This window comes from Eschrichtius robustus, chromosome 2 (genome assembly GCF_028021215.1).
Source record: "Eschrichtius robustus isolate mEscRob2 chromosome 2, mEscRob2.pri, whole genome shotgun sequence".
Lineage (NCBI taxonomy): Eukaryota > Metazoa > Chordata > Mammalia > Artiodactyla > Eschrichtiidae > Eschrichtius > Eschrichtius robustus.
Window position 1 is genome coordinate 130,057,501 of NC_090825.1, and position 13,713 is coordinate 130,071,213.

The 13,713-nt window shown below is 45.6% G+C and overlaps 1 protein-coding gene across 4 annotated transcripts in view; it reads left to right on the forward strand.

The window, feature by feature from the left end:
- The window catches only part of GRIA1 (glutamate ionotropic receptor AMPA type subunit 1), a 300,571-nt gene extending 288,074 nt beyond the window's left edge, over positions 1-12,497 (forward strand). For all 4 annotated transcript variants that reach the window (XM_068534558.1, XM_068534557.1, XM_068534559.1 and 1 more), the window contains 2 exons: positions 4,564-4,698; positions 12,297-12,497. In XM_068534558.1, the coding sequence (XP_068390659.1) occupies positions 4,564-4,698; positions 12,297-12,497 (336 nt within the window). The remainder of the gene's footprint in view (positions 1-4,563; positions 4,699-12,296) is intronic.
- Positions 12,498-13,713: the final 1,216 nt, after the last annotated feature.

A 13,713-nucleotide genomic window follows, 5' to 3' on the forward strand; every position in this document is an offset into this window, starting at 1 on the left:
GAGCACACGCTGCTGAGAAGAGCTGCCCCCACGGCCCTCACTTTCGCAGAATTTGCTTTGCCAATTATTAGTACAATGGGCCAATTCTCATCCTGTGTTGCTCTTGGGGAAATTATGCAGGCTGGGGAGCTGGCCTAGATTGGAAATGGAACAGCAGAAGCTGCCAATTAACATGAGTTCTTTTTTTGCATCCCCTAAAGAGGTTAGTCTCCAGGGAGAACTTATAAAAGACATGATCCCAGGCCCTCTAGGAACTCCTTAGCTGCCTCGCATCTCTGGGGCTTGGGACGAATGTCACAAGTCAGTTGGTCTAACTCTCTGTCCAGTGCTTGAATCCCTTAGATGAACTCGTCAGCTACTTCCTGAATGCATCCATGTTTGAGGAACTCACCACTCTCCATAGCAGGGCATTCCACCTTTGGATGGCTCTATTGATTTGAAAGGTCTTGCTTTAATTCAATCAAATCCACCTTCCCATAACTCCTCCACTTTGGTCCTCGCTTGTGAGTGAGCTTGGCCAACCACTGAGTCTCCACTCCCAGGAAATAACCAACCACTCAGGAAAATGGCACCTAGGCCAAAACTATAAGGTTTGGAAAAGCACAAGAGAAAGCCTACTGGAGCAGAAAGGCTAATAGGTAGAAGAAGGGTTGGACTATTCTCATGGCCCTGAAAGGCAAAGTCAGGTTACAGATTCAGCATGGGATGGACTGCAGGAGCCCCTAAAACTTCAGCTGTACACACATCAGAAAATCTGTGGAAGGCAGAGGAGAACAGAAGCTGCAGCCTTTACTTCTTGGGGGTTCAAACTCTCACACCAGGAAGAAAAGAAGGAACGGAAGCATTTGGAGAAACCTGAAGCTTGCTCCAGATTTAGTAGACCTCACGTGATGGGCAGCACCAGTCTCTGTAGGAGGCACTGGTCTTATGGCCAAAGACCTTGGCTTCTCCTTAGAACTTTCTACTTATGCCATTAAAAAGCATCTCTCTGCCTCAGACCTGGCTCAACCCTGCCCATGAAGATTTAAGCCATCTCTGCATTCTTGGAAGGGATGTTGGCTCAGAAACTCAGAGGGAGTCTGGGACAGTCCCCCATTATGTGGGAAGAGCAAGGAAAAATATGAAAAAGAAAAAAATCTCTCTTGCACATGGGGAAGGTGACAAAACAAGACAATAGGTTAAGGGGAACAGATGAAGGGAGGGGCCTCGTCACCATAACAACAAGCCCAACAATTCTGAAAGATGCGAATTTTTTTTTTCTTTTCACCTGTCATTCTTCTCAGTACTGTCACTCTCCCCACTCCTGGCAGAAGATAAGTTGTGAGTTTTTCACACCCACCAACAAGCTGCCTGGCTCTGGGGAGTGCAGCTGCTAAGGGAGGGGAAGAGAATGGGGTCTCCCAGAGGGTGCGCAGGAGACTAGGATTCTGTCTTTCGCCTCCCTGGTCAAAGCTGGGAAGCATGTAGCTTCCTCATGAAACATGAACATGGCTGTTTGTACGCAAATGTGTGAGAAAGTCCCCTCTTACATGGATACAGAGGAATCAGAGCTCTGGTCCTTAAATAAAAGGAATTTTTGTTCCTGCCCCAGGATACCCATCGTATTCCAACAGAGGTAGTCCAAGAGAGCCATTACGGCAGCTCAGTGGAAGGCTATGGCCTTGGGCCTCCGGGAGGGTGTGAGGGAGACACAAGAGGGAGGGGATATGGGGATATATGTATACATATAGCTGCTTCACTTTGTTATACAGCAGAAGCTAACACAACATTGTAAAGCAATTATACTCCAATGAAGATGTTTAAAAAAAAAAAGCCAACGGCGCACATAAGGGAAATTAGAAACCTTGCCTAAATGTAAACTCCTCAACTACGTGGGCTAAGAAGACACGAAGATCAGCCCTTCATTCTACATCCTATCAAATTATGCCAAATTTAGACAGTAGGGCTTCATCTAAGTTTGCTTTCTGACACTGGTGGTGATAGGGCCCAGGTGCTCCCTTGATTCTAGAGGTCTTCCCAGGATTGTGTGAACATAAAGAAGAATCAGTAGCACTGTGTCCTGCAAGAGGTGGCAGTGCCCATACCATCTGGCTGCCCTCTTTGTGTGGCATATGTCCCCTCACCAACATACACTGCCATCCCCATGGACCAGAGAGACCTCCTTCAGAAGTGAGGGATGCTCTCCACCTCCAGACATAATCAGATTCTCAGTCATTGGACCTTCCTCCTTCTGCAGATACATAGAATATGCCTCCTACTCCCACTTCCCTATGAAGATCTGACCATACTTCCTTCCAAGATATATCAGAAATGGACATTCCACCTTTTACATTCAGGGAGGCAGATGGCCTCTTAAGGTTTTTTGAAGACAGTAACAAAAAAAAAGAGATGCCCACCACTCCCTTATCCTTGAAGACAATCCACAACCAAAGTGAACTTGAAAAGACCATGAAGAAGGAAACAGAAACCACTTTGGTGACCAGGAGGCAAGATGCACTTCAGCTACTGAAAGGCTGATCAGCTGGTGAAGTCAGTGGGACTCAATCCTTTCCTCCCGGCCTTCTTGTCTACCACCTTCCCCCAGGCCTGCTCCCCATCCATTCTCTCTGAGCTTCACTGTCAACCACTCTTTTCTAAAGTATGAGCTGATAAGATATTAACATGCCTCCCCACCACACAGAAGAGTTTTATAGGAACTTCTATAAACCATAAGTCCTCCAAGAACTCTAAAAGACTTACTTTCCAGCAGAATTACACAACTCCCAAACAACAAACAGGGAGATATTTTGAGCATTCTGAAAAATCAGGCCAAGTGGGAATTTATTTGTTCAGCCAACTCTTGAACCAAGCACCAAACTCATTTTTGCACATTTCCTTTATCAGGCCGTGATACCGGAGGAGGAGAAATTCTACCCCTTTGACTAATCATTTCCACTGCTTCCAAAGCCAGACTATGCCTTGCCAAGTGTAACCCATATTCAAGAACCATCTGCTTTAGCAATACAGGAAGCCACCAGAGGGGTATGCTTTAGATAATCCTACAGCTCTGCTGGCCCAGGCTGCTTCTGGGGAGGGAAGGGATGCTGCTATTTGCCAGCTGCAGTCCCCAAGCTCAGCCCTGCTGAATCCTGTACAATGCACCGAGTAGAACTAAGGCAGAGGCCACTGACTTGGTCAATTACTGACCCCTTTCCCCACGCCCAGATTCCAATAGGCAGATAGATGTCAGAGGAGTCCCTAGGACATGACATTTCACCTTTTGCGTGGCTCGCCTACAACCCCACCTGAAAAAGAACACATGGAGACACGTAAAAGCTTTATCCCACCCAGTGCCACCAACCAACCTACCAACCATGCCATGTGCCTGTGCCAGCTGAGGCGTGCATTTCATTTTAATTTGATGAGCAATTGTACCTGAGCAAACAATATAAACAAAGGTGTTCGAGCCACTGTGACATCTGGGGATGAGTATGCTTCTAAGATTTAAAGATGTTCCCTTGCCTGTGTCAAGAGTTTGATTGATCCCCCTCTCCCCAAGCCATTACCTTCCCCCATGACCAGCAGTTTTGTTTGGTTGTTCTCACCACCTGGGGAGATGCTGTCCCCCAGTCCCCCACTTTTGAACCCCACTAGAGGTGACAGAACTCAGGGGTGGTCTCACTGACCGATGACCTTTCTCAGGCTCCACGAAATGAGCTCTGTCCACCTCCTACTGAACATGGACAACTTGTCCCCATGACCCTAGGAATTAAGTACCCTGTTCCACGATCCTGTTCATCCAGAACCAGTGCAAGGTCTTTTAGCCCAGGCAACAGAGCTTTCTAAATTCAGCTACCTGAGTCTGCCTACAGTGTTTTTCAGCAAGCACCTCCACGAGAAAAATGACTCCAATTAAGCATAATTATTAGGATTTAATAGAGCCATTTTTCTATCTCAGTGCCTTTTTTCTATTACAAGCCCCCGGTTTTCTTTTTCCCTCCATTGGGACTCAGCACAGTAAGTTAAAGGTATACATTTGTTGATCTTTACTATACATAAAATAACTGTCTTATTAAATTGAATTCAAATGCACATCTAGGAGAAAGTTCATTTTAAGTACCAACTCGCAGAAAAACACTCACAGGCATAAACAATAAGCAAGGCCAATGCGTTGCTGAGCAGCCATGGGGTTGGGGGGCAGGAACTGAGCTGAAAAGGAAGGGACACGGTTTCCTGAAAGAATGGAGTAAGCTCAAGCATGCAGATCTTGGCAGAAGCTGTTCCCTGACTTCTTGTGTCATCTCCCACCCTCAAACGTGCATTGGGGAGGAGGGGAAATCTAACTATACATTAAATGTAATCAGGATGCTCGAAAAATTGTTATACACACATATGCTCGCACATGCATACATTTTTCCCTGGGAAATGTTTAACACACTGTCAATAAATACAAAGCCTTTCCAACTATTGTGAATGTTAAAGAGGGTGATGGGGTTGAGTGTATGTGTGTTAAAATGCTGTTTCTTGGATGGTCTCTAGCCCCTTGGCTCACTTGACTCTCCCCCCACCCCCTCCTCTTCCTAGGACAAGACAAGCGCTCTGAGCCTCAGCAATGTGGCCGGCGTGTTCTACATCCTGATCGGAGGACTTGGACTAGCCATGCTGGTTGCCTTAATCGAGTTCTGCTACAAATCGCGTAGCGAATCCAAGCGGATGAAGGTGGCATCGTCTTCCCAGGCCCTTTTCCTAACCTGTTCTGTGATACAGCTGAGTTTTCTGGGAGTCCTTTTACTAGAAAGGGTGGGGAGTGGCAGGAGGTTGAGGTCAACCCGAGGCATGGGATGACAGGAAGCTGTTTTGAGGAAGGTGACAGGGAAAGACACAGCAGTGAGAGAAGAAAGAAGATGGCGCATGTCAGGGTAAACATAAGGCCTGAGAAAACAAATGCATCAGCCAGAGATGGGGGGCTGAGATGAAAAGTTAGGGGTTAAGTGGGCATTCAAGGTAGTGTGAGGCAAGAGTGACTGCTACAAAGGTAGATTCTCCCTGAGGTCACGTTAACTGAAGTGTAGCTCCCAAGATGGGGTGGGGGTGGGGGCAGGTTGGTATCCTCCCTCTACAAGGTGGATGATCTCGCCATGCTCGGTAAGGGAGGTCTTTTCTTAGCCACCATATGGTAAGATGGACTTTGGCAAAGAGGATCATGCCCCCAGAATGGTAAGCACATTAATTAGATGACCCAAAACTACAGCAAATATAGCTGAAGACAACTAACTGGAAAAGAGAAGAATTATGGAAGATATGAGAGCTGTCTGTAAAAACATGAAGATTTTTCAGGGGGGAAAGAAAACATAGTAGTTCTGCGGGGTCCCAAAGTATACAACAAGAACTAAGGACTAAAAGCTGTGGAGAAGAGATATGAACACAGTAAGTGAGATCTACTTTTCTTTCAGAGCTACCTACCCCAAAATGGGATGGATTATCCCAATAAGCAGCAAGCAGCTCATCACTGGAGGCATACACATAGAGGCTGAATAATTCCTGACAAGGCTATAGATTCAAGTATCCAAAGGGAGTTTGGATTCAATGACCTTGAAGGCCCCTCACATGTCATCATCTAGTTTCAGCAAGAAAATATTTTTGGAAGGAAGTGTTCTTCATGTGAGCAACACCATGAGCAAGACATCATGAGGAGGAAGAGAGCACTAAGACACAGTCTGTAACCTTCAGCATTTTTAACAAAGAGTGACACAGAAAAACTACTCAGGGAGCCAAACTGTGACATAGAGAGGAAGGCCTATAGGGATATACGGGAGGGAGGAAATAGAGGAGGCTTCCAGGAAGAACCAGAAATTAAGAGGAAGGACAAGTGGGATTCAAACCTACAGAAGTGGAAAGAAGCACAGTCATTCTGAGCAATGAACCCTAGGCTGTTACCTTGACTTGACTAGACTAAGAGGACTCATCGGTAGGATTTGCTCTCCCAGAATCTCATGCTTTCCACCCGTGCGCCTTTATGCAGGTCAATCCCTCTCCCTGTCTTCTGTCCCATAGGACCCATTTAAAAGGCAACTTCCCAAGATATAATAACAAGGAATAATTAAGGGATGGTAATGTGATGGTATTCAGCCAGGGAACCTAGGAGCACCTCCATCCTACCCTTGACCAGGTCATTCAAATCCAGGTCCTCTCAGAAAGGACAAAGCACAGCAAAAGCATGGGCCTCAGATCCTAAACACAGTGTAGACCTCCAAGGAGCTTGGCTGGACACAACAAAGTCTCCTAGAACCTAAAAAGCTTTCTTTGCCTACTCCATCCAAAACATAAGCCTAAAGACTCCCTTATCTTACCCTCCAAAGTGAGGAAAGTTTACTCCAGAGGCAGCAAGGGGAACAGGAGAAGAACTGGGTGAGCACAACTTTTACAACCCTCCAAAACCTTCCCCATGGGCCATGACCCAAACCAGTGTCACAGGATTTTCCCAGTACACATCGTAGGAGCTCCCCTAGAACATACTGCAGTGTAGGGTCTAAAGCAAGGCTCTGGAGACTGAATGTCTGACCACAAATCTTGCCTGCTCCTCATGTTAACTGTGTCATCTTGAACAAGTTTCAATAGCTCTCTGCTCCTCCTTTTCTATAAAATGGAGCTAGTGGTAGTACAGAACTCATAAAACTATTGTGGATTATATGAAAAAAATTGATATAAAGGGCTCTGCAAAATGCTTGGGCCATAGTAAGCCCTCAATAAATAATAATAACTAGAATTTATAATAATAATATATTATTATTAGTGGCCAGCTACAGCCTCCTTAAGACTTCCCTTTTATAGCCCCTACTTATATGTCCCAGGCTTTTTTAAGCTACAGAGATTGTCAGTTCCTTAAGGTAAGAAGGTGTGTCTGATTTCTCTTTGGACATCCCACACACATAGGGTAAGTATTAGTAAAAATTAACGTGGAATTCTATCTAGAGAAAATCTCTTGGAGGATGAAGTGAGACATTGGAAGGAGCTGCTGTTAGGTTAAGCAAACACAACCATCAAAACCGCCCAGCCTGGAAGCACACACAACACCATCTAAAGTGCTTTTGTTCCCATCTGTTTGTACTCACAAGATCTGATGAGACCAGGCATCCCCAAGCAGGAAAGCTGGACTTCCAGCCCTTACTATGGGATGACCATGTCCCACTAATCATAGTCAGTGCCAGGTGGTGGTACCAGGGTGACTAATGACTAAGATCCTCTTAAACCTGTACAATGTTGACCTTCACTGCTGAAGTCACAACATTCAGGTAAAGACAAGAATCTTCATAAGAGGCCACTGAATCATGTCATAACTTCTGGGAGACATTCTCACCCTTCCCTTTCCAAAGAAAATATCGAATTTCTCAGGAGCCAACATCAGGATCTCTTGGAATCATTAATGCAAGGTCTTTCATCACAATCTTCTATAGTTAATTCCATTGGTTGGCATAACTTTTGTCCAACTCACCGAGGCTCCTAATAGAATTATTAATCTTCCACCTGCAGAAAAGATGCCTCTACGGTCCTTCTTAGTTAACCCAACCCTTAATTTTCAAAGCTCCATCAACTTCTCTCTTATCCAAAGGAGATAAGTGAATACATTCTGCTTGCCTCTCAGACTTTCCAGGTTTGCAGTTCTCTTTATCATTCTGTACTTTGCCTTCTCCAGAGGCAGATAAACTCTTTCCAGAAGTGCAGCCTCCAGCCTCACACAGTGGACCACAATGACAGTGTCCGGGGCCTTTGGCAAGAATCTTCCCTCTTGTTTCTTTCCTTAGTCACAGTATGTGGCCAACTCTTAAGACCTTGGAGCCCCTAAACCTAGTTCATGATCAGCCTCCTACTTCTCAAGAGTGTATTAGGAGCCCTTCCCCACGCTGCATGAAAAAGAGAAGAAAGAGGAAGAGGGGGTGGAAAAGAGAAAGAAGGGAAGGAAGGAGCGAGAAGGAAGGAAGGAATAAAGGAAAGATATCTTTTCAGTAACTTCCATGTTCAAAGCACTTTATATACATTTTCATTAACCCTGTTCTTGCAATTCAACAGATGGAGAAATAGGGGTTCAGAGAAGCTAAGTAGTTTTTCCAACAAGGTCACATAAGCTCGGAGCTGGAGGGACAGGAATTAGACCTCCAGCATGGCCCCTGCAAAGCCTGGGTTCCTGGTACCAGCCAAGCTACTTCTCGTAAATTTCTCTCTCCTCCCCAACCACATGGCAACAGATAATTTTTATCACCTACTATCTCCTGTCAAACCCCGCCCTCAGTGCAGAGACAAATAAGATGCAGCCCTTATCCTTAGGTTTGCCTGATCTAGCTGTTGAGGCCATCCGTGGGATGTGATCCTTTGCTTGTGCATTATTGAGACCCTTTCCCCTTCGATGTCACATGAGCAGGACACAGAACAAGTGTCACAGGGATGGTGGGAAGGCACCCTGCAGGCAGTCCTTCCACAGAGACATATGGAGAACCACTGCCTGCTAGGCATTGCTCAGCACTGGGGATACAGTCAGGAACAAACCAGGCACAACTTCTGATTTCAGGAAGCTGAGAATTTAATTGGAAGACAGAAACACGCAAATACGTATATGTTCAATGAGTGTTTGAAGAAAAAGGTCCATGCTCTCAAGTCCTGATCGGGGAATGGGGTCTGGGGCAGGACAGAGAGGCTTCCCTGAGAAACTGATGTTTAACAGACTTGAAACAGGAAAAGAATTAACCAGGGGAAGACAATTGCTACCAAAGGATGCACAAGTATCACAGACCCAAAGACCAGAACTCTTGCCCAGAAATGAGTGGAAAGCCAGGGAGACTGGGCACAGGAAGACTGAGGGAAAAGGAGAGCATGGGAGAGCTGGGGACTCAGAAAGGGACTTCAGGCGACCACAACATTTCAGTATAATTGAAACTGTCATAGAGTAGCAAAAATATAAAACCCAAGACATACTCCAAATTGAATAAAGTCTCAGACGCCCTGTCCCTCCCCTCTGCCCAGGAAAACAGACAGGAACCTGAGCCCTTAGTTGGTATTAAGGACAACCAGGGTGTTTATTATTCACCACCTTGCTCCCCCAAAGAAATAATCCCAAGCTGCTCCCACCCCCAGGAGAGCCGCTGACTTTTCATAATTGTAGTGGCTGTGCTGACAAGGGCTGTGTAGAAACCACACATGGAGGCTTTGCACATTTCCCTGCAATTAACGCGCAGCTGAGTGACTGGTCAGGCGGAGGAGGGGGGCATCCTCCACAGCAGGGGGCATCCTCCACAGCAGGTGGTCCCTCTGGCTCTCAGCATGCATGCTAGGATGAGGTCATCACCCAGGGCTGAGCTTTTATTAGGCTGTTCTATGACAGGCAGAGGCTGGGCAGACTTTTCTTAGAAAAGCAAGTAGCTGAGAAGTTAGGATGTAATCACCGTTGGAGAAATGAGTCTCTGAAGCACCAACTTGGGGGATTTTGAGGTTGGACTTTTAACTCACCCTTTTCTCCCTGAGTATCAGTTTCAAAAACAATTTATATGGATGAACTTAAAGAATGGCTGGTGTGTCAAGGATGGACAGGAGAGAACCTCAGGTCCTAGAGGCAAGGGGAGAAATGACATCAGCTTACGACTGGTTAGCTACAGGGGGGAGGAGGACCCACAGTCAGGAGGTCATCCACTTTGACCCTAGGTCACAGATAACTAACTTGAAGCAAGTCAGTAACAAGTCCTCAGTTTCTCTATAAAGTGAAATCAACTCCATCAGTGTGTTTCCACCTTGCTTGCGTATTAAAATCACCTGGGGAGTTTTTAAAACTCCAGATGTCCAGGCCACACACCATACCTATTAAGTCAGCATCCCTGGGGTAGGTCTCAGGCATCAGTGTTTTTTTTTCCCCAGAACTCCCCAGATGATACCAACATGTGGCCAAGTTTGAGAACTACTGAAATAGTCATTTTTAGCAGTGCTTCCCACTCCAAAGTTTTGACTCTATTCCTCCCTTCTCCTGAGATTAGAAAGAAAGCCAGTAAGCAGGTAACCCCCACCATCAATGGCAGTATGGAGTCATTTACCTCTGAGAACCCTTCACCTTCCTTAAAAACCAATTCTGAATGACGTGAACTTGGAGGGTTTTAGCTACATGCCTGGCTAAATTATCTCAGATTTTGATAGGCACCAATAGATTATGATACCAGCCTTCTCCTTTAAGATGAATTTGTCAAGTACCACCAACTTCCATGGAATATTACAGAAATACGTGCGAGCTTTTGAGAAACAAAGCCCAGGGTGATCTGTGTGAACTTTAAACTTTTTTTTTTAATTAAAGGGGTGTGGCAAAGAAACATCAGAAGATAGACATTCCAAGCTAATCCATAGAAGGTTCCACACTGCCCACACACAAAAATAAAAAGTTATTTTCTTTTCAACATTTTAAAAGTGAGAATAAGTAACCATGCATTCCTCATGTTTTCTTTTCACATTTCCCCCGTAGAGCATCACAGTGGTGTTTATGTGACCTTGACTTAGAAGAATGCTATCCAGGTCACACTTCCTCTTCCGTGAAGGACAACCAGGCAGAATGTAAATAAATCACATCCAGGAGTCTGAAGAGGAGACAGAACCCATGTGGGTGGAGCATCATATGGGGCAGATCTGTCTGAATCATGGATTTTTTTAAAAGAAAGAATATTTTAAAACACTGTCAGAACTGCCAGTAATAAGAGGATCCTCCCAGCATAGTACAGCAGAAAGAGTAACAATTGGGTCAAAACTGCCCTGTTTACATCCGTGAGGCCACAGTAGGTTGACTGATGTCTCTGATCACTAGAATCATGCCAATGTGCAAAAGAGGAAGCCATCAACTCTCTGAGAATGGCCCTATGTGTTTGGCTTTTCTTAGACAAATTCAAGGATATCTACTGGGCCTCTAACAACATGCTAGACACGCTGGCAGGTAGCTAGGGATTGAGAAGACACGGCCCTTGCCCTTCTCCAGACAGTTAGTTCTCTTAAAGAAGACGGAAGTTACATACCCGAAGCAGAATCATTGCAAGCGAATCTCTAATGCATGAGTACTGGCAGGGGTGGGGGGCAGGACTTGCTGGGGCAGTCTAAGACAACTTCAAGGAGGTAGGAACAAACTGAGTCTTGAAGGATGGGTAGGTTGATCTTAGAGAAAGAAACCTCTCAACTCATATACCCCTCAACTCATTCTCCTTTGTGTTGATTCCCACCAAGAAACTAAGCCCTACCTCAACATTTCTATAGGTATCTTTCACCGGGAAGTTGGAAGTGATAGGAAGAGGGTTTAAATTTCATGTCATGAAGTTTCTTTCTCCAGAGGATCTTGGAACAGAACACTTCCTCTTGTCTAATAGGATATGGTTCTAATTACAGATTGTGGTCTTGAGCATTCTCTCTAACTCATCTGATCCTGGGGTGATCATTGGAGCTCTTTTCACATCTAGAATTCCAACATTCTAGAAGTCACAAGCTTTCACAAATCAGTAGCACTGATCTGATGTGTCGGTTTAGAAGTACAGGGTACATGTGCTGATGGGAAGCAGATGACGTGCAGATATTGATCTTTGGAATTCATTCTCATTTTCTTTAGCACATGCTTCTTTCCAATTACATTATGCTGACTGTATTATTCAAACAAGTCCGACATTCCCTTAACACATACTGCTAGAGGTAGGATAGCATTTTTCCAGAAGTAAATCAGAGGTAGTTTTAAATTTTCAGCTAACAATGATACACCCTCAATTTTTTGTTAACATTTCAACTCATTTTTCATGCAGTATAGTACCATTCTTGCTAATAAAATCAGTAGGTGCACAGATAATTACATTTTGACAAACATGGAGATTTAAAAGGTCTCGAGAGATAAGGAAACATGCACAAGGTCACACAACTAGCTGATGTCAGAACCAGGGCTAAAACCCAAGTTTCCTAAACCCCATTTCTAGAGTCTTCTACTGGGTCGTATTGCTATGTTTATTATCATCAATACTACCATGGATCTGTTGTACCTTTAGAAATCACAGAATGTAAGAACAGGAAAGGATCTTAGAGATCACCCAATCCAGCACACCTTACTAAACCAAGAGCACGTGAGGTCCAGAGAGGGGATCAGACTCGTCCAGAGCCACATAACAGTTTTGTGGGCTCGTGGGAAGTCAAGACTAGCATTACACATTAGGAAAAAAGTTGGATGGGGAAGAGAGTGGGGCAACATTTTAAGTCCAGTGTTGACTCATTCTCCTTGCCAATCACTGCCAAGGACCTGGGGAAGAACCCCCGGTCCTCCTGAAAAGGGTTTCTGTTTGATCCCACAGCAATCCATCAACGAAGCCATACGGACATCGACACTCCCCCGAAACAGCGGGGCAGGAGCCAGCGGTGGCGGTAGTGGAGAGAACGGCCGGGTGGTCAGCCATGACTTCCCCAAGTCCATGCAATCGATCCCCTGCATGAGCCACAGTTCAGGGATGCCCTTGGGAGCCACCGGATTGTAACTGGAGCAGACGGAGACCCCTTGGGGAGTGTGCCCAGGCTCCCCCAGTTCCATCCCAAACCCTTCAGTGCCAAAAACAACAAAATGAAATGCCACCGCCACCAACCACCATGACCACGAGGAGGATGATTCAACAGATTTTCCTGAAGAATTGAGAAACCATTTTGCGGCCCCTTTTCCTTTTCTGATGTTCTTTCACCCTTTTCCGTTTGCTAAGTGAGGATGACACGTGACACTGTACTGCAATAAGGGGAGAATAACCCTGTTACATAGAGCCTGTGTCTCTGAACATGGAGTCACTGGTGCACTAATGAGGAAGCTGTCCTGCTTTCTTTGAATTCGGTTATTCATGCGTCTTAGTGTGTGCACTATATATTTTTTCTTATTAATATCCATGGTTTGCAGGTTCTGTTAGGCCCCTTCCTTTTCCTTCTTACTCCCAACTCCTGACCCATCCCACTTTAGTTTAGTTTTTAGTTTTCAGATTGGAGATTCAAGATTCGTTCCACCTGACAAGCAAGCAAAAGGAAAAAAGCAATCTTCAAATGAATTCATCATGGGAGCTCTCCAGATTCCCCTCCACACCTCGGCCCCAAGCCGTGGGTGGAGACCGAAGCTGTTGCAGGAGTGGGCTGCCTCCCACGCACAGGGCACTGCCTAGGCGCTGATTTAGCTGAGAACACGTGTGAAGCAGCTCAGACCCAGGGTGGCGGAGAAGGTAAAGGCAGGTGTGCAGTCAGAAGAGGACTCGTGAAGTTATTGCCAGAGGCTCAGCTAAAGCTTCTTTGAATGTGTAACAGCCGTCTCATAGGCCTTAGGTGGAACAGTGTGCTTCTTCACAGAGTCAAGCTCAGCCATGAGGACTGTGTCCTCCTGCTACGCTCAAGCCCCAAAGGCACTCTGGTGGCTGAAGGGCAACTGGCCTCCTGAACCACGTAGAGCCTTGAGAAGAGCTGGCATCCAGGGAGATAGCACCCCTGATTCTCACCTGTCATTTGCTCGACATCTGAGCAGGAACCCCATTGTAGAATAGACTCTCTCTTCAGAGCGTCTGATGTGGGGGGGAAATGTTATACAAGCTAAATGCAAAAGAAAGGTGATGGAAGAACTTTGGAAGAGGAAGATTCATCAAAGCCCACAAGCAATAGAACCTTCCACGGTGTGCCCTGTCCTACGACTGAGAGACCAAGTATGAAACTTAGGGTTTTGGTGACCTA